This window comes from Panulirus ornatus, chromosome 53 (assembly GCF_036320965.1).
Source record: "Panulirus ornatus isolate Po-2019 chromosome 53, ASM3632096v1, whole genome shotgun sequence".
In the NCBI taxonomy this organism is placed as follows: domain Eukaryota; kingdom Metazoa; phylum Arthropoda; class Malacostraca; order Decapoda; family Palinuridae; genus Panulirus; species Panulirus ornatus.
The window spans coordinates 16512285-16533323 of NC_092276.1; the positions used below are offsets into that span (position 1 = coordinate 16512285).

General features: G+C 38.6%; 1 protein-coding gene and 1 long non-coding RNA gene across 3 annotated transcripts in view; one reads left to right on the forward strand and one right to left on the reverse strand.

Annotated features, from left to right (window-relative positions):
- Positions 1-20452, forward strand: part of LOC139765270 (beta-1,4-glucuronyltransferase 1-like) — a 52101-nt gene extending 31649 nt beyond the window's left edge. The window contains exons 8-9 of one of the 2 annotated variants that reach the window (XR_011716630.1): positions 723-6378; positions 10434-20452. Coding sequence is in view for 1 of the 2 variants with exons in the window: in XM_071692626.1 (XP_071548727.1) it covers positions 723-917 (195 nt within the window). In the remaining variant the exon portion in view is untranslated. Of the gene's footprint in view, positions 1-722 lie in introns of both variants that reach the window. The other variant, XM_071692626.1, reaches the window with a different exon arrangement.
- The window catches only part of LOC139765271 (uncharacterized), a 28105-nt gene continuing 27009 nt past the window's right edge, over positions 19944-21039 (reverse strand). Inside the window, exons 5-6 of the long non-coding RNA XR_011716631.1 lie at positions 20694-20869; positions 19944-20083 (exon numbers count right to left, since the gene is read on the reverse strand). This is a non-coding gene — a long non-coding RNA (uncharacterized lncRNA). The remainder of the gene's footprint in view (positions 20084-20693; positions 20870-21039) is intronic.

Genomic DNA, 21039 nt, shown 5'->3' on the forward strand with positions numbered 1-21039 from the left:
TTTGAACATCTTTAGGTGTTTGATATAATTCCAAAACCCTACTTGCTCTCACTGCCTATGTTGCTTTTGAGTAGAGATTGGTTGGTTTTCTTTTTGGGATCTAGGTTTATCGACTGTCTAGATCTCTAATGCCTGTTCCCTTTGGGAACTCCCTTAAGGGGATGGCAATAGGAAAAGTCTCCAATGCCACTTCTCACCCTGAACAGGTCACTGGCAGAGGGCAACTCTAGGGTTGTGTTTCCAGAGACTTCTACCAAATGTGTGTATCTAATGTTACAACCATCTGCTTCTACCTAATGCTCCCATCAAATGTTCCTACCTACTACATCTACTAAGTGTTTCTATTTCATACTTTTGTCTATGATTTTGACTCACTATTTCCATCTGTTGCTCCAACCATTTTGCCATAAGGCAGGGCAAGCACAAAGTACTCACTGTAGAAAAAATCTAAAGTTATGAAGAATGAGTTGTATGAGTTAAGGTCTGTCAGGTGTTACATGTAATAAGGAGAGATTGTATGTTTGTGGACCCATAGTCCTCGATAATAGATGAATATTGGGATCGATAGTGTGTTGTTTTGGTATGAAATTGTCATTTGTATTTACCACCTACACTATTCCACTATTCCATTATTTCATTCCTAGACAAATGCCATCAGGCCTTAATTTGTGTTTATTGTGAGGGATGATAAAGTTTCTCTTATTCATTTATATTTTCCTTAGGTATGTGAGCTCCATATGGCTGGGTATAGGTTCCTGGTTCTAGACACAGCCTTTGCAGTGCATGAAGGCTTCAAAACTGCCGGAGGTTTTCACAAGACTAAGGACATGGAACTGGAGAAGAATCGCATCCTTTTCCGCCAATTCAGGGAAGAGCTGAAGGATAAGTATCCAGAATCCTCCAGGAGATGCTATTAGGAAGCTGACTGGTGGAACAGAGTGGCCATATGAGGGGTTGAATACTGTTGTTTTGGTGTATAGGTTTATAATGTAAAGAGAATAATTTTAGATACTGTATTATAAGGAGAAAGTTGAATCTTTATTATTTTGAGCTTTAATGTAGGTTAAGGCAAACTCTTGTAATATACACTGAAGCAGAAAGTATTTTACCTTTGAATTTTTTCATTGCTAATGAGTTTTGTGAGTAGTAAAAATACTGACCTCAAGCTCAAAAAGTAAGGCACTCTTGGACAGTTAGCATTAGAATCTCGAAAGATAATGGTGAAAGACCATTATGATATGCAAGAGCAATCTTTCAAAGGAGAACCAGTCAGAGACTGCCATTTTAGACCCCTGCTAGGAACCCCATACCTTCTCCAGCTTGCCCAGATGATGTTAAGGTTTCTTATTCTGATTCAAGAGTCGCAAACAACTTTAACTGTTAGTATTTATGTTTGAAATATTCAGTAGATTTAAGGCCTGGCCTCATTAGGACCTGTACCTGTGACTGAGCCTTGGATTTATTTTTTCTTTATTATTATACTTAATCGCTGTTTCCCACATTAGCGAGGTATTGCAAGGAAACAGACGAAAGAATGGCCTAACCCACCCACATATACATGTATATACATAAATGCCCACACATGCACATGTACCTATACATTTCAACGTATACGTACATATACATACACAGACATATACGTATGTACATATTCATACTTGCTGCCTTCATCCATTCCCGTCGCCACCCTGCGAGGTAGCACTAGGAAAAGACAAAAAAGGCCACATTCGTTCACACTCAGTCTCTAGCTGTCATGTGTAATGCACCGAAACCACAGCTCCCTTTCCACATCCAGGCCCCACAAAACTTTCCATGGTTTACTCCAGACGCTTCACATACCCTGGCTCAATCCATTGACAGCACATCGACCCTGGTATACCACATCATTCCAATTCACTCTGTTCCTTACACGCCTTTCCCCCTCCTGTATGTTCAGGCCACGATCGCTCAAAATCTTTTTCATTCCAGCCTTCCACCTCCAATTTGGTCTCCTGCTTCTCCTCATTCCCTCTACCTCTGACATATATATATCCTCTTTGTCAATCTTTCATCACTCATTCTCTCCATGTGACCAAACCATTTCAATGCACCCTCCTCTACTCTCTCAACCACACTCTTTTTATTGCCATACATCTCTCTTACCCTTTCATTACTTAATCAAACCACCTCACACCACATATTTTCCTCAAACATTGCATTTCCAACACATCCACCCTCCTTCACACAACCCTATCTATAGCCCATTCCTTGCAACCATATAACATTGTTGAAACCACTATTCCTTCAAACACCCATTTTTGCTCTCTGAGGTAATGTCCTCACCTTCCACACATTCTTCAATGCTCCCAGAACCTTCGCCCCCACCCCACCTTGTAACTCACTACTGCTTCCATGGTTCCATCCGCTGCTAAATCCACTCCCAGTTATCTAAAACACTTCACTTCCTCCAGTTTTTCTCCATTCAAACTTACCTCCCAGTTGACTTGTCCCTCAACCCTACTGAACCTAATAAACTTGCTCTTATTCACGTTTACTCTCAGCTTTCTTCTTTCACACACTTTACCAAACTCAGTTACCAACTTCTGTAGTTTCTCACCTGAATCAGCCACCAGTGCTGTATCATCAGCAAACAACAACTGACTCACTTCCCAAGCCCTCTCATCTAGAACAGATTGCATACTTGGCCCCTCTTTCCAAAACTCTTGCATTCACTTCCCTAACTACCCCATCCATAAACATATTAAACAACCATGGAGACAGCGCACTCCTTCCGCAAACCAAAATTCACTGGGAACCAGTAACTTTCCTCTCTTCCTACACGTACGCATGCCTTACATCCTCTATCCTCTCTTTCATTAACAATCCTACTTCTTCATCCCACCACTCACTACCCTTTCTAATCTGCCCGCCTCCCACCTTTCTCATGCCACATGCATCTTTTGTACAAGCCGTCACTGCTTCCCTAAATACATCCCATTCCTCCCCCACTCCCCTGACGTCATTTGCTCTCACCTTTTGCCATTCTGCACTCAGTCTCTCGTGGTACTTCCTCACACAAGTCTCCTTTCCAAGGTCACTTACTCTCACCTCTCTCTTCACCCCAACGTTCTCTCTTATTTTCTGAAAACCTCTACAAATCTTCACCTTTGCCTCCACAAGATAATGTTCAGCACATTTACATCCAAAAGAGTCTCTTTCACACACCTATCACTTAACACATGATCCAATAACGCTCTCTGGCCATCTCTCCTTCTTACATACACATACTTATGTATATCTCTCTTTTTAAACCAGGTATTCCTAGTCGCCTGCCCTTTTTCAACACACAAATCTACAAGCTCTTCAGCATTTCCATTTACAACACTGAACACCCCATTTGCACCAGTTATACCCTCATCTGCCACATTACTCACCATTGCATTCAAATCACCCATCACTATAACCTGGTCTCGTGCATCAAAGCTGCTAACACACTCACTCATCTGCTCCCAAAGCACTTGCCTCTCATGATCTTTCTTTTCATGACCAGGTGCATAGGCACCAATAATCACCCATCTCTCTTCGTCCACTTTCAGTTTTACCCATATCAATCTAGAGTTTACTTTCTTACACTCTACCACATACTCCCACAACTCCTGCTTCAGGAGTAGTGCTACTCCTTCCTTAGCTCTTGTCCTCTCACTAACCCGACTTTATTCGAAAACCACCCTTCCCCTTTACCCTTGAGCTTTGTTTCACTTAAGGCCAAAACATATAGGTTCCTTTCCTCAAACTAACAACCTATCTCTCCTTTTTTCTTGTCTTGGTTTCATCCACACACATTTAGACACCTCAGTCTGAGCCTTCGAGGAGGATGAGCACTCCCTGCATGACTCCTTCTCGTTTCCCCTTTTAGAGGGTTAAAATACAAGGAGGGGAGGGTCTTTAGCTCCCCGCTCCTGCCCCATTTAGTCACCTTCTACGACAAGCCGGGAATACGTGGGAAGTATTCTTTCTCACCTATCCCCAGGGATATATATTTTTATTATATTATTATTATACTTTGTTGCTGTCTCCCGTGGTAGTGCAAGGAAACAGGCGAAAGAATGGCCCAACCCACCCACATACACATTTATATACATACACGTCCACACGCGCATATACATACCTACACATCCACATACGCACATATACATACCTATACATTCCAACATATACATATATATACACACACAAACATATACATATATACACATGTACATAATTCATACTTGCTGCTTTTATTCATTCCCGTCGCCACCCCGCCACACATGAAATGACAACCCCTTACCCCCGCATGTGTGCCAGGTAGCGCTAGGAAAAGACAACAAAGGCCACATTCATTCTCACTCAGTCTCTAGCTGTCATGTGTAATGCACCGAAACCACAGCTCCCTTTCCACATCCAGGCCCCACAAAACTTTCCATGGTTTACCCCAGACCCTTCACATGCCCTGGTTCAATCCATTTACGGCATGTCTCCCCCTGTATAACACATCATTTTAATTCACTCTATCCCTTGCATGCCTTTCACCCTCAAGCATGTTCAGTCCCCCATCGCTCAAAATCTTTTTCACTTCATCTATCTTCCTCCAGTTTGGTCTCCCACTTCTCCTCATTCTCTCCACCTCTGACACATATATCCTCTTTGTCAATCTTTCCTCACTCATTCTCTCCATGTGACCAAACCATTTCAAAACACCCCCTTCTGCTTTCTCAACCACACTCTTTTTATTACCACACATCTCTCTTACCCTTTCATTACTTAATCAAACCACCTCACACCACATATTATCCTCAAACATTTCATTTCTAACACATCCACCCTCCTATGCACAACTCTATCTATAGCCCACGCCTCGCAACCATATAAAATTGTTGGACCACTATTCCTTCAAACATACCCATTTTTGGTTTCCGGGATAATGTTCTTGCCTTCTACACGTTTTTCAACGCTCCCAGAACTTTCGCCCCCCTCCCCACCCTGTGACTTGCTTCCGCTTCCATGGTTCCATCTACTGCTGAATCCACTCCCAGATATCTAAAACATATATTTTTTTCTTATTTATTATACTTTATTGCTGTCTTCCACGTTCGTGAGGTAGTGCAAGGAAACAGACGAGAGATGGCCCAACCCACCCACATACACATGTATATACTTAAGCACCCACACACACACACATGTATACATACACATACATTTCAATGTATACATATATATACATACACAAACATATACATATATACACATGTACATATTCATACTTGCTGCCTTTATCCATTCCCGTCGCCACCCCACCACAAATGAAGTAGCATCCCCTCCCCCTCCAGCGAGGTAACACCAGGAAAAGGCAAAAAAGGCCACATTTGTTCATATTCAGTCTCTAGCTGTTATGTGTAATGCACTGAAACCACAGCTCCCCCTCCACATCCAGGCCCCACAGACCCCTCCATGGTTCATCCCAGATGCCTCACATACCCTGGTTCAATCCATTGACAGCACGTCGACCCCATTATACCACATCATTCCAGTTCACTCTATTCCCCGCACGCCTCTCACCCTTCCGCATGTTCAGGCCCCGATCGCTCAAAATCTTTTTCACTCCATCCTTCCACCTCCAATTTGGTCTCCTGCTTCTCCTTGTTCCCTCCACCTCTGACACATATATCGTCTTTGTCAGTCTTTCCTCACTCATTATTATTTTTATTTTATTATACTTAATCCCTGTTTCCCACGTCACCGAGGAAGCCCATCCACTCATATACACATATACATACATAAACGCCCATACACGCACATATACATATCAACATATACATACACATAAGCAGACATGCATATATACACATGTACACATTCATACTTGCTTGCCTTCATCCATTTCTGTCGCTACCGTGCCTCACAGGAAATGGCATCTCGGATTAGTGCAGAAATTGCAATAAGACTAGGTTTTGGGTCAATGTTACGTTAGTTATGTTATCTAAACTGGTAAGTCCTAGACCTCTGTATATGAATTATACTGCACAGTGATTTAATGGACAGAATAATTGATTATTTTGAATGTAAATAAGAAGCTAAATGGGATCTGGAAACCCAAAAGAATAATAGACTCAGGAAGTAGAGAGAGATGATGAAGTATGGCCTTCCTCTTTCAACAGGCATTGCCATTTTGAGACAGTTGTTTGTTCAACTGAGGATCAGGCATAGTGTTTTGATCATGGTCACTTCATAGAGAGTAGACCAGCTCCAGCATGTGACACCTGCAATTACAGTATTACTGTGGAACATGAACCAACAGATTGCCATTGATGTTGGAATCTCAGGGTCAAATATGATTTATGCGATAACACTAGAAGAAATGTAAGTACTATATTGGAGGAATCTTAGATGTTAACGTAAGCAGTTTGATGAGTTTTTAAAGGAAGCCAAAATATATAATTCTTTATATCATACACAGTTTTATGTTTTGAATATCTTTCATGCCAAAATGTGCTGAATAGCCAGTAGGTTCTCGTACTTCACAAATTCCATGAATTGTTCGTGGCAGATGATCATATTTTGTTTTTCTGAGTAGTTTTACAATAAGCTTTGGCCTTTTGCCAATGACCGCAAGGCAAGGTAATGTTTTTCAAGCTAATACATTCTGAGCAGATACATCTCAAAAGGTGAAAGTACAGAAATAAAGGCAAGATCTCAGTCAAGTTGCTTTGCAGCATCCTCATAATGTAGACATTTAAGTTGCTCTGATTGTAATCAGTTTAGGTGTGTTGTCTTCCAAGGCCATTTATGTGAAAAGTAAACTTGTCAGTCTTGTTTTAAGCATTTTCAAGACAAAAAAACTACCACCATGTAAGGCATGGGCACTCAGGTAATGCCATATTGAGAAGTATCCTTGGCCATCTTTTGGATTTTTCCCTCAAAATCTCATCTTCATACTTATTGTGATATTCATTTGGATTGGAGATCAGAGACAGATGTAATTCAGTTTGGCTCTGTGATTAAAGAATAATAGTATAGAGGTTGTACAGTTTTTTCAAGTATTTGTGGTCTGTAAATGTCTTGGTATGAAACTGTATGTACTAAACCACTGTGAGTCTTAATTGCTTCTCTTTTAGCTTTGTAATGCTGGAACATGATGGTGTCTTAGACACCATGCATTGCCAGCTTTAAACACTCTTTACATTATCATCTTGTGGATGTCCATGCTGAGAGAGATTTATTAATTGTAAACACCTTTTTTCAGCACAAGAGGTTTGACAGATATTTGTGGATAAGAAATAATAGGAGAGAACAGAAGGGTTTAATTGATTATGTGGCTTTGGATGAAAGGTTGAGAAAAGTTGTGCTGGATGATAGAGCTATGAAAGGATTCTTTAGAGATTCTTACCATTTTACAGTTTTTATGGGGATGAGATGGAAGTGAAGCACATGTTAAGATGCAGTCATGTGTGAATGAGGTGTTTAAAATATTTAGAGAAAAACTGTTAAAGGTTTTGCAATTAGTGGTTGCATACAAATTTGTAAAATATAAAAGTGGAAATGTATGGTAGACTGATGAGATTAGAAATGCTGTGGAAGAAAATGAAAAGATACATAATAGATTGTTCAAAAGGAATGTACCAGTGAAAGTTCAGCAAAGGAGGAAGGAAGAATATAAGATGTGTTAACAGAATGTTAGGAGGCTGATGAAGGAAAGCAAAGAAAGAGTTGATTGAGAGTTTGAAAGAAACTTTATTGTAAAGTTTAAAGGAAATAAGAAATTTCGTTAGAAGGAGGTGGAAAAGGAAAGAGGTGGATGTTAGAGTGGAAATGCAAATGTGAGAATTGAGGAAGGGGAGTTGCTAAATCAAATATGGAAGTGAAATGAAGATGGAAAGAGCATCTTGAAGAACTGATGAATGTAAAAGGTGATGCAGCAGTCGTTACATGCCTGGGTATGAAGGTTGGAAGGAAAAGGATACAAATACAGGGGCCTGCAGCAAGCACTGAGGTAAAATGGTTAATAATGAGGTTGAAGTTAGGAAAGGCACCTGGAGTGGATGGGATTACAGCTGAAATGTTGAAGTATGGAGTGGATAGAGTGGATGCCTTTGATAGGTAATTCAGCATGGAAGTAGGAGGTTGTGTCTGAGGATTGGGTGAAAGCTTTTACATCCCCTCTACGACATACGTCCGTGTTCCATTCTGACTGACTGGTCGAATCTGGAAATGAACGTAAATCAGATTCATGTCAGCATAGCTTGTAGAATTCATATACCTGTACAGTATTCTTTCATCCTGCTCACTTTCTGTCATGATTGTCTCATTTCTTATTGGCCAGCTTTATTATGTGATTCTGTAGTTTCCTTTTATTTAAGATTCTTCTGTTCATATTTCATTATTTTTATTCTTTAATCTATATTTTTTTTCTAGTCATATATCTGGATGGTTGTAAGTCACATAGATCATAGGTAGGGGATCAGATGTATTGTTTCTTTATTCAAAAGAAAAGGTGCAAAGGGTGCATGTGGCAATTACAGGTAAATAGATTTGTTAAGTATACCAGAAAAAGTGTATCCAAAATTGTTGATTGAGTGGTGGAAGGGACTGAATGCAAAATAAGTGAAGAGCAAGGGAAATTTAGGAAAGGTAGGGAATGTGTGAATCAGATTTTTTTGGTGAGAATGACTGTGGAAAAGTATTTAGCAAAAGCTTTCATGGATCTGGAGAATGCATATGACATGGAATTCTTTATGAGATGTGTTAAGGTTATAAAGGGTAGAGGAACAACTGTTGGATGGGTGTGAAAGCCTTCCATAGAGTAGCAAATGCATGCATAGGAGTGCATAGAGAATTGAGCAAAAGTTTCATTATACGTGCGTAATGTATCTGAGGCATTTTGACGTATATATATGGATAGTGTGATAAAAGAGATGAAAGTAAAATTAGGGAAAAGGGGAATAAGGTGGAGTGTGGTTGTGAAGTATGGTGGCTAGTGACAAACCTGTTTGTGGATGATACTGTGGTGTTTGCTGAGGGTGAAGAGGAGTTGCAGAAGGATGTAAGTTTTATAATGTGCGTAAGCATAGGCAATTGAAGGCGGGCAGGTGTGAGTAAAAGTAAAATAATGGTTTTTGAAAGAAACAGAATGACAGTATAGATTTTGCAAAGCCGTATAGAGTGAGAATTTAAATATTTGGGAGCTGTTGTGGGTAAGTTTGGTGATATAGAAGGAGAGATAAGGGGGAGAGCAGTGCAGAGTAGTAGAGTTATTGTGTCCCTTAATAGAACAACTGGGGGTAGGGGTGTAAGTATAGAAGTGAAGAAAGGATTAAAGGACAGCATAGTCCTCCCAATCCTGACCTATACAGCCAAAACATGGACATGGGATGAGTCACAGAGTTTGAGAATTCAGGTTGTGGAAATCATTTATTTGGAAGGAGCATGTAGTATGACTAGATGGAATGAAGAAAGGAATGAGAGATTGGTATGATAGGGAATATAGAGAAAATGAATTGTGGAGTGGTAGAGTGGGTGAAACAACACTATAAAAAGAGGTGGTTTGGGCATCTGGAAAGCATTCAAGCTTACAAGGAGAGCGTGTGATAATACAATGAAAGAGGTTGGTGTAAGAGAAAGACCACCTGTAACATGGCGAATTAGAGTGGAATAGTATTGGAGGGAGAGAAATTAGGGAAGAATGCATGGAACGGTGTATGCGAGAAAGGCATATAAGGAGAGGGTTAAAGGGAAATTCTTTTGCTGTGACCACCTCCTGATGGAAGTTCCTAGAGGGAACGGGCTTCAGAGATACAGATAGATTCTTGTAATACCTATTCCAAGTTGGTTCCAACTCATTATGTGTTATGCTGTAACATGCTAATGAATCAAGTAACTTGCATAGCTGTTTCTGAAAGGTGTTTTTGGATGTAACTCAAAGAATCATCCTTTTGATGTTATATATATCTGTCTGTCTATCTATATGTCTGTATCTTTGATGCCTATTCCCTGTGGGAAGTTCCTCAAGGGGATGGCCACAGCAAAAGAGTCTCCATAACTGGTGAACTTCAGTGTCACTTCTTAGCCTTTACATTACCCTTAACAGGCCACAAACAGAGGGCAACTCACTTGCAGTGTTTTTAGAGGCTCTTACTTAATGTTCCTACTGACTTCCTCTATCTGATATGTCTATCTAATGTTTTTGCCAAATGTTCCAACCTATTACTTCTATCTGATGCTTCAACCTAATGTTCCTATCTACTGCTTCTCCATAATGCTCCTGTCTCATGTTCGTATCAACTACTTTTATCTGTTGCTTCTGCCAATTTGCCAGAAGGCAAGGCTAATGTATAGCGCTTACCACAAGAAAATCTAGAGTTATGGCGAATTAGTTGTGTGTAATATACGACAAGGGAATTTTGTATGTTTGTGGACAGAATGCCAGCAGTCCGCATATGGATGAAGCAGAAAGAAAAGACAACAACCTGGATCAAAGGAGTGCAGTTTGACAGCTGCTTAAGTGTTGGCTCACTATGCAGCCATCATCAACCTTCCTGATACCCAGGCAGATAGTATTGGCAATATACCTCCCTGGTCAGTGGCTACCTACCAAGTAAGTAGTTACTTTTGTGAGTTTAGTACAGTATCAGGAAACAGTGGCATCATCACCTGTTGTCATTTATCATTGAGTGCATCTTAGTCAGCATCAAAATTTTTCAGCAAAAACGTTGGTTCAGTCTGGATTATTGAACAGTTCATAGACTATATCTGGATATCCTTTTTATTTTTTCACACTGGAGGTTCCAGTCACAGACAAAAGTCCACATCAAGGCCAGGCCTCAGCTAAAGTATGTAAAGGTTAATGAAAGGGGAAAAGAAGACAAGGGAAAATATCTATGAATTCTAGAGGAAGTGAAAAACCTGTCTTTCAAAATATGCCAGGTCATAATTATAGGGAAAGAGAGTTCCAAAGCTTCTAGGTGTATGGAAAGAAACAGTTGTCAAAATGGCCCATGCTTGAGTTGCCAATACCCACACAGTAATCATGTGATGCAACAGCTTGCTGAGTTTTGTGTGATCCAGCTAGTAGTGGGAGCACACAAGCAGCCAGCTCTCAGGAGCAAAATCCAGAGTGATATCAATTAAAGAGAGAAAGTAAGCCAACGTCTTGGTGTTGGCCAAGTGGGTCAAGTTTTGAAGTTAGCCTGGGAGACTTTATAAGTCGGGCCACTTTCGACTTGACTCTGTCTGGTAAGGATGCAGATCTAGAACTACCCTAGATGTGAGAACAGTACTCCATACAAAGACAGATCAATCCTTTTTATGAACAGAGCAACTGTTTGGAAGAAAAGAAATTTTGACATCTAAACAGGACTCCCAGTATCTTAGAGGTAGACTTAGCTATTTCCATATGTGGGGTTTCCAAGATGTAGTGGATGTTACTGTAATATCAAGTATTTACATTGAGTCAAGAGGTGGAATCACAGAACCATCAAAGGAGAGAGGAAAGTTGTGAGGAATTTTCAATAGAGAGATTGTAGAAACTGGGTCTTGGAGGCATTAAACTTAACCAGATTATTGTTACTCCACTGAGGTATCCTGTCCAAGTCTGAGTTTATTAAGGAAGTTGTGTTGAGATTAGATGCAGATCACATAAGAGGAGCAGAATTGAAGGATATGTTGAATGCAGTGTCAAGTAGTTGGTGTAAGAGTGCTTTTGGTTATTTTTGGAAGAAATTAAATCTTTGATATAAGGAAGAAGAAATTTAGGAGATTGGATAGAACCTTGAGGGACATTGCTGTTGATGGAGAAAGGAGGAGAGGCTGATCCATCAACAACCATGGAGATAGATCGGCCAGAGAGGAAGCAAGATATGATGGAGTTAAGTGAGGGAGGGATGTCAGAAGAGAGGAGCTTAGAGATGAGACCCCAAAACCACACCGTGTCAAAAGCTTTGGATATATCAAGGGCAACTTCATATGATTTGCCAAAATCTTTCAGGGATGACGACCAGACATTAGATCTCGCCTTATGGAAGCCATACTAGTGATCAGAAATAAGATCCACGATGTCTGAGGATATGGGAGTTGAGGAGGGATTCAAATACTTTGGAAAGTGTAGATATTAAAGCAACAGGAGAATAGTTAGATGGGTTAGAACAATCACCCTTCCCAGGAATGGGATACACCAACACATGCTTCCAAGAAGAAAGGAAAGTGCTGTTTTTAAACAGGAACGGAACAGACTAGCATAGCATAGGTGCAGGTTTAGAGACACACTGCTTCAGTATGTGGGGATGGATGCCATTAGAACAATATGCCTTACTTGTGCCCAGAGAGAGAAGTGCTATTCAGACAGTTAGACAGGAGATTTGGGGAAAGGGCATAGAATTAGTAAAAAGAGCGTCAGGGGATGAAGGAATGTCAATCATCCAAGGCAGTGTTAAAGGAGAAATGGGAACCAAAGAAAGTTGCTGTGTCTTCGGAAGAAGCAGTTGTAGTACTGTCAGAACAGAAAAGTAAAGGAGAGTAAGAGCTACAGAGGTTGTTAGCTATTCCTCTTGGCTAATGATCAGAAATACCTATCAGTGGATGATTAGGAGAGTTTATCACAGCTCCTGTGCCCAGAGAGAGAAGTGCTATTCAGACAGTTAGACAGGAGATTAGGGGACAGGGCATAGGATTAGTAAAAAGAGCATCAGGGGATGAAGGAATGTTAATCATCCAAGGCAAAGTTAAAGGAGAAATGGAAACCAAAGAAAGTTGCTGTGTCTTCGGAAGAAGCAGTTGTAGTACTGTCAGAACAGAAAAGTAAAGGAGTTAGAGCTACAGAAGTTGTTAGCTATTCCCCTTGGCTAACAATCAGAAATACCTATCAGTGGATTAGGAGAGGTTATCGCAGCTTGTTTGCATAAAGGAATGCTTTACATCATGGATAATGTACTTGCAGTGATCATGGGCAGTGATAAATATTGAATGAGAGTTGGAGGAAGGAGAGTTTTACCAAGCCTGATATGCCTGATCCCTTGCCTGAATGGCCTTAGAAGAGGTATGGTTGAACCATGGATCGGAAGAAGAGGGGATAAATACTTCATTTCCCACAACAATGACTTTTGCTATGCCTTTGGCAGAGACAGAAGCATCTCCACATAAGAGATGGGAATTAACCCAAGGAAAGTCAGAAAAGAATTTTCGTAAGTTATCCCGGTTAGCTTTGCTTGGGTGCCAATATTTATGTTTAGACGGGGTTGCTGGAGGGGGAGGTGCCGTTGAAATAGATACATTTATGGGGGTTTTGTCAGATGAACTAATTAAGAGTGAGATTGTGTATTTACTGTGCAAAAGATTATGGGTGAGAAACAGATCCAGAATATTAGGAGAGTGGTCACAGCTGTCAGGAATATGGGTAGGGTGGGAGAGAATTTGTTTTAGGTCATTAAGAATGGAGAACATGAAGGCTTCAATCCCCTCATCATCTGTGTTGGAGGAATCCAGTCATTGCCTTCGTTAAACATTGAAATCTCCCAGGTAGAAGATCTTGACTTGCAGGTGAAAAGATGCTACCGTCTCATGGCAGGATTTTAGATAGTTCAAGGAAGATATAAAGTTTGTAGAATTGGTAAAGCAGTAGGCAAAACAAAGGAAAAGTGTGGTAGTTAAAAGACAGACAGACAAGCCACATCAGAGTTTGGGGACTCAGGGTCCTTAAGGTGTGCAGCAGGTGTGTTGATGTTGGAACAAGCAAAGACACCTCCTTTGAACAGGAATCGTGAGTGGAGATTATAGTTGGATATGAAATAAGAGCTAGTGAAAATATCACTAGACAATTGGGTCTGAGAGAGAAGTAAAATATTAGAAAAAGCACTAGACAGATGGTGTTCAACTGAAGAGAAGTAACTAGAAAGACAACAAATATTGCTACAGTGAATGGTAAAAGAAGCAAGTCTGTTAGAGAGGGAAAGGTCTTGGGAGGGGCCAGTACTACTTCTGTCTGAGCACTCCCTCTCATTGGCAGTTGAGGCAGGTGGGAACCTGGAGATTCTTAGCACTCCATGATCTTGGGGACTAAGTGTCATAGGTTTGTTTGTTTCCTGTCAGTCCAGTCTCTGAGTTTGCAACGAATACATTGATTACGTGGTTGACTAGCACTGTATTATCCAAGTTTGCAGTGTATACTTTGAGTAGCACTTTTCTGTCATATCAGTCACTTGATGACTGGTTAGCAACAGATTCGCTGAATCATTTGTTTTTCTAGTTGAATTTCATCCTTTCATCTCCCATGTCTTGTAAAGAATTACACTTTTTTTCTCAGTCCATAGTAACAAAAATTACGATGCCAGGATTTAGTTTGCATGGGCTTGTATTCAAATCTCTGTGATAGGTGATAGCAGGGAAGAGATTTATGGCAGATCACTTGATGCTAAGGAAGACTGTAGAGTAGATGGATAGGTGCTGTGAACTGATAAGATACAGGCATTTGTTATTATAAGCTTTAAGAGGAATGACTGCTAACTGTATAAAGATTTTGGAAGGATGATATTGATTGAGTACATAGAAATACAAGATATGATAATGAAGTAGCATAAATAAGTTTGGAAATCCTGATGTGCCTTTTTTTTTCATTCATTACAATTTGAGTGTGTCTATGGATTCGAGTTTACACTTAAGTTCAGCTTATGTTTGATTCGTAACATTTTTGCAGTTGCTTGTGCATTTGTTTGCCAGAGTCATTATTTTGTTGATATTTGTGTGCCTTTTCTGCCCCACATAAACTGGAACAAAATTCATTTCCCAAGAAGAATTTTTTAGATTGCAATTCCTTTCTTGTAGATTGATAAAACTTTGTTGCTTTCTTATTAAAAATAGAGTTACTTTTTGAAGATATCATAACGTTATTGGAGGAATAGCAGTTTTGTAAACTGCAAGTTTACATGAGGGAAACAAGGTACAGTGCACTTTCTTGCACAGTGCTCCTGATGTTATGTTAATCCTAATCTTCATTTGTCTCTTTGTCTGGTTCAAGATGCAGAGAGTAACTGTTTTTTAAAACAAAGTCACGGAAGGGTGTGTGTATTTTTTTTATTAACTGTTCATAGTTCCCTCAGTTACTGAGGTAGCATCAGGAACAAAGACATGGCTTTGCTCACTTTTGCTCTTGTGTATAATATGATTGTACCAGTGAAAATGCTCATACATTATGAAGTAATAATATTTAAGGCATGTACATATTAAGGGATAATTGATCAAATACTGCCATGTGCACCAATTTTTAGGATAGAAGATTGTAACAGAATGTCAGTATTTGTCTTGGTATGTGGCATAAGAAATCTTTTGTACCTGAACTTCATGTTTGCTTGAAAGATTTTAAAATTTTGAGTGAGAGACACATTTATTGCTTTAAAGGGAAAATACTAGTCAGACACTGATTGCTCTGTCTGCCTGTGTGTCTTATATTTTGATTCCATTCTCATTCATGTGACTTGATCAAGTGCATATGTGCATTTCTTTTTTTTTTTTTTTTTTATGTTAGCTGAGATGGCACAATCAACTCGGTAATTAGTTTATGAAACTGCAGTCCACAGCCCTATACTATAGGCTGGCAAGAGGGAAGGGATGTCCTGCTTCCCTCAGCTGGATTTGTTACTGTGCTACATTTAAGTAGATTACTAATTGATGTTATAATAAACTTACAAATGGATGTTGTATGTTGATTTCAAATTTAGTGCATGGTTATTGTATTCTTTTGTGCAATATACACATATGTGTAAATTCGGACATAATTATAGGTATTTATATATAGTAACAATTTTGATCAGCTTTCTTTGTGAATTAGCTTTATTGTACTTTTTATAGATTTTTTCATGTGGTGTGTACATAAATGCAGCTCAAGTAATTTGTATATCTGAGTAGTTTTTGTAAGTAGACTCATTAAATTTTGTATTTATATATTTAAATGTTGAGAAGCTACAAATCAGGCAGTTATCGTATCAGGCTTTGATGATTGACTGACACTTAATTAAGAATTTATACATTTGTTACTGAGGTCAAATGATGTTTGAATTATTTTCATCATTACTAGATTTCTATCTTTGAAAAAGATAAGTGAATTGTAAGCTCTAAAGGTGATATTTTTCCAGGAAAGGGTTACAATGGCTTAAGAGAGCTAAGTTCATTATAAGTCCACGTTAATTTTCATAAATTTCCCATTTTTGAAAGTAAGATAGTTGAGCCCTTGACAGCCCTTTCAGTCAGATGCTTGATGTAGGGAAAATTCCAGAGGATGGAAGTTTGTTAGCATTGCAGCAGTATTCAAAAAGGATAGTTGGTCCATGCCCGCAAGTTATTGCCCAGTTAGTTACATCCATTGTTGGTACATTTGTGGGAACCATCATTCAAGACTGTAAATCATTTAGGGGATCACCATGTAAGAAATTGTTATCATCATGGTGTTGAGGAAATTGTGTGTCTTACAAAACTGCTTGATTTTATTTATCATATTTTTACCATGTATGACGAATGTAAAGCAGATGATGTCATGTAGTTAGATTTTCAGAAGGCTTTTGATAAAGTCCCACATTTGCAAAGGTGACAAGTGAACTTTAAGTCATATGGTATAGATGGAGTTGTACTTCATTGGTTAGAAAATTGGTAGGCTTCTTTGGTGATTAATGGTCAAGACTCTTATTGGTTAGACTTAGCAAGTGATGTGCCACAAGGATCAGTCTTAGGACTGGTTCTTTTCCTAATAGGTATCTATAACATTTATACTGGGATGCATTATGTGATATTAGAATTTACAGATGTTAACCTAAGAAACTGAACATTTGTAATTTCAAACTGACATAAACAAACGGACGAATTGGGCTAACAAATGGTTGAAGAATTTTAATATGATAGGCTACAAGCCACAGTGTGAATTTTCTCGAGTGACAAAGGGTAAATGAGGGAAAAGACATAGGTGTGATAACATTTGATGATCTAAAGCCAAGTAAGCAGTAGATATACAAAAAAAAAAAGGCATGGAACATGCTTGGATTAATAGGAAGGGCATTTGAATTTCAGTCTCAGAAGCCAATTCTCACTTTGTAATTTACCGGTGCATCCCAACATTGAATACTGTGTTCACTTTTGGTCTCCTTATTTGAAAAAAAAAAAAAATCTCAGTGATGAGCAACCAAAATTATTCCAATTTGTGGAGACAAATCCTATAAGAGGCAGCTAGAAAACTTAACTTATTCACCTTCTAAAAAAAAAGATGGCTAAGAGTTTATTTGATACATGCATCCAAAAGTATCTAAGAATAGACTTGACAGATGTTTCACTTCAAGACTACAACTGCCTTTACAGTATTTGTGCCTCCATATTTGCATGTAAAGTTTACAAATACAATATTTCTCTTATAATTATCTGTATGCCTTTTTTCTTGTACGTTACATGTCTCTTAGTTTATGAACTTTTCTGCCATCACAGATAGCTTGAATAGGATTAAATTGTCTGTTGCTTTTTTTTAATTGCTTCGTATATTTAAGACCACTTTGTGCTCAGAAAAAGGTGTTTGAAATATAAGTGAATTCATTTAAGTTTTGAACATCATGTCTGATCTGTTATGTTCAAGAATGTTTCAGTGGTGTTGTTTGTAAATGTACAATAGTGACATGACAGATGTATTCTCTTTCATGTTATACTAGTACGTCACTGCCACATTTACTTTAAGGCTTTTCATCTGTGGTAGACCATCATTCACAAACAATGGATAATCAGATGCTCACATACTACAGTAATATGCAGCATGTAATTTAAAGTAATGCCACTTCTGTCTAGTTTCCTATTTTGTGCATTTTGTAGGTCTAATATTTCCATTTGTAAATTTATGTTGTGTGTGTATTTTTATAAAATTTGTAAGGGTAATAGAGTAGGAAATCGGATATCTCTGCCCCTTGCCAGTCTACAGGAGTTGAGTCAACTCCTAGCAAAGGGCAGTGATAAATATGATTATTTATCACTGCCCTTTGCCAGCCTATAAGAATAGAGAAGGGGACCTTAGTTATGCAAAGTCAGCTCCTGCAAAAGGTGCATGCTTCCATAGTCTTCTTCCCAGTATATTCCCTCACCTACACTCCCCAGGACGACAGATCTTTCTCTTATTTTCTTTTCAATGCTCTTATACATTTTCTTTACCAACCTTTCATGATTCATCCCCTCGACGAGCAAACTGTTGCAAGGTATTTTGCTAACCCATTCTGTAACATTACCCCAAACTTTTTGCTCTCTCTTTGACAACCTACATCATTGCTTTTCTGCATTACTTACTCCACCTGATCTCTTAACACTGCAAGCACCCTTTAAGTAGTTCACTTCAGCAGCCTTTATCCACAAAATGTCTGCTCTGTTTCAAAACCACTTTTTATGCTTGTAGGTTAGGGTAGGCAAGACGAAGGTGCCTCTCAGTCTTATCTATTGTTATGGTCCCATTTTCCATCATGTAACTCTCTGCAAGGATCAGATCGTTTTTCTTCCTTGGACTGCTTCCTTTTACATTTCTTGTACCATTATGCTATGCATCATTGAAAAGCCAAGTTTTGCCTCACTCCCATACTTATCTTGGACCTTTCACAGTACCTGTCATCCACTTTCACACATACTTCACTGTTTCAGTAGAATGATTTTGTTGCACTTGGCAACTTCCTCCTGCATTTCAGTGCACTTTATTATATGCCTCTTCTATCTTTTTTGTTACCATCTGTTTATTCTTTACCTTCCCTAAAAACCAACTGCTCTTCACCGTATACTGCACTTAGTCATCTTTATTACCTTTCGTGGACAGTTCACCCATCAAACTTTCCCAGTGTACTTAAAAGCTTGTTTCTCCGTAATTTTACATGTCTTTGCCACTTAACCTTTGTACAGTGGGGCTATTACTGATTCTGGAAGTGTAGTGGTGAAATTTTCAACACAAGAAGCAATGCCCGGGATGACTTAAAAGCAATTATGAGCTGGGTATACTAGAAAAAGCCTCAGGAATGGATAACATTATAAATGTTGAAAAGCAGTGGTGATGTGACAAAATAAAACAACAGATATATGTCTTTGCTCGGTTTTCCATGAGCAAAGACACATATCTGTTGTTTTCATTTTGTCACATCACCACTGCTTTTCAACATTTATAATGTTATCTATTCCTGAGGCTTTTTCTAGTATACCCAGCTCATAATTGCTTTGAAGTCATCCCCAGGCATTGCTTCTTGTGTTGGAAATTTCACCAATACACTTCCATTCTTTAATACCGCATGTGATTTAGTTAAGAGGCATTGTCATGTATGTCTTCCATTACTTTTCCCCTTTTTTCTATCTGCACTTTCCCTGTATTTTCTTTTATTCCAATCCTTTTACTCATCCCTAAAGAATTTTATGACACATAGTGTTGATATATCGAGATAATGTCATCTTGTAAAGAGTATGTGCAATTCTTGAAATTGACAGGGTTTAAGTATGTACTGTACTGGATAGGCATGAAACTGGAGTTGTTGCATGGGAATGGTGCATGTTTTATTGCCCTACAGCACCTGAAGGGAGTAATTTGAAAATTGTCAGGAATTGTATATTGTTTATGAATTGATGAGGCTCACTGATGTGTAAAATTACAAATTTTATGTACTTTCTCATTGATTTGCTTGATACTGGCTATACTGAATGTATGAAGTCAGTCACATATCAAGTTAGGTAGAAATTTAGTGTAATTGAACTTTTTTATGCATGTATTATTTTTTACAAACAATTTATGGTGAGACTAGGTCAGAAACTTCATTTGTACTCTACAGGCAAGCTTATGTTTACAAATTAAAAGAACTGTAACCTTTATGAAAACAGGGATTTTCACAATCTATTTTTACTTGGTCATACCATTTAGTGTATGCATTTATGATGTATGTAAAAAGATATGTAATTATATAAGAAAAAAGTTTACAAACATTATGAAATAGGATATAAGTTAATGCTAGATTTGAAATATATTATTGCAAAAAAAGTTATTAAAGAAAAACAGGAACTGTTGATTCTTCAGCAGCACCATTGGACAAATAAGCACGTCCTGGAAATTTAAAATCGGTGTTATTGAAGGCTTGTTATGGTTTAAATTCTTAAATGCATTTGTATGTATTCACTCTTAAGTTTGATGTATGTGGTTAAGTCCCTTACCTATTACAAAATCACTTTGGTCATGAGTTAGCCTCATTGCCTTGAAATCCAAGATTATTGTCATGAATACACAGCATGGAGACTTAGATCTGTATTTTCTTTCAAATACTCTAGGAAATGATTATCTCATAGAATCTGCAAATATTTGTTACATACAGTAACTTCCAGTGTTAAAGGAGTGTAACCAATGTAAGTTTTCATAGAACATCTTGCATGGCTGTCAATATTTACACCTTTTTCATTAAAGAATTTCATTCTATTCCTCATTGGCTTTCATTGCTTTAAATTTTCTACCATCAGGAAAAATACAAATTGCATTGATCTAAAAAGCACAGAATCATTGCTTTCATTATATTGATGAAATGTGTTTCCCTATCTAGATACTGGGACACTGAACAGGAAAATGATTATGAAAATGCTCTAATGGATATGGTTTCCATAAGAAATTTGCCAACCTATGTTTTCTATGAATTACACATCTACTGACACAGACAATGGCTTACCTCAATTGAATGCAGTGCCTCTTTGCCTGTCGCCAATATGCAAGTCCTGGGGCATCTCTCATTACTGTCTGATCTTAATCCACCAACGTCGATTAACTTCATTTCCTGTGGTATTACTTCTCTATCGCTGTCTTGAAGGAATATTCCCAGGACTCATCACACCACAGATCCACTACCTGCGAAAAAAATCCATATAAGAATGGTAAAAATGTATACTTAAAAAAAACATAACACAGTTCATTTTCTGTCTATACCATGCAATCTTGTGTCTTCAGCCTTCTCTGTCTGTACCATACATACTTGTCTCCCCAGCCTTCCCTGAGTCTACAGAATACACTCTTGTGAC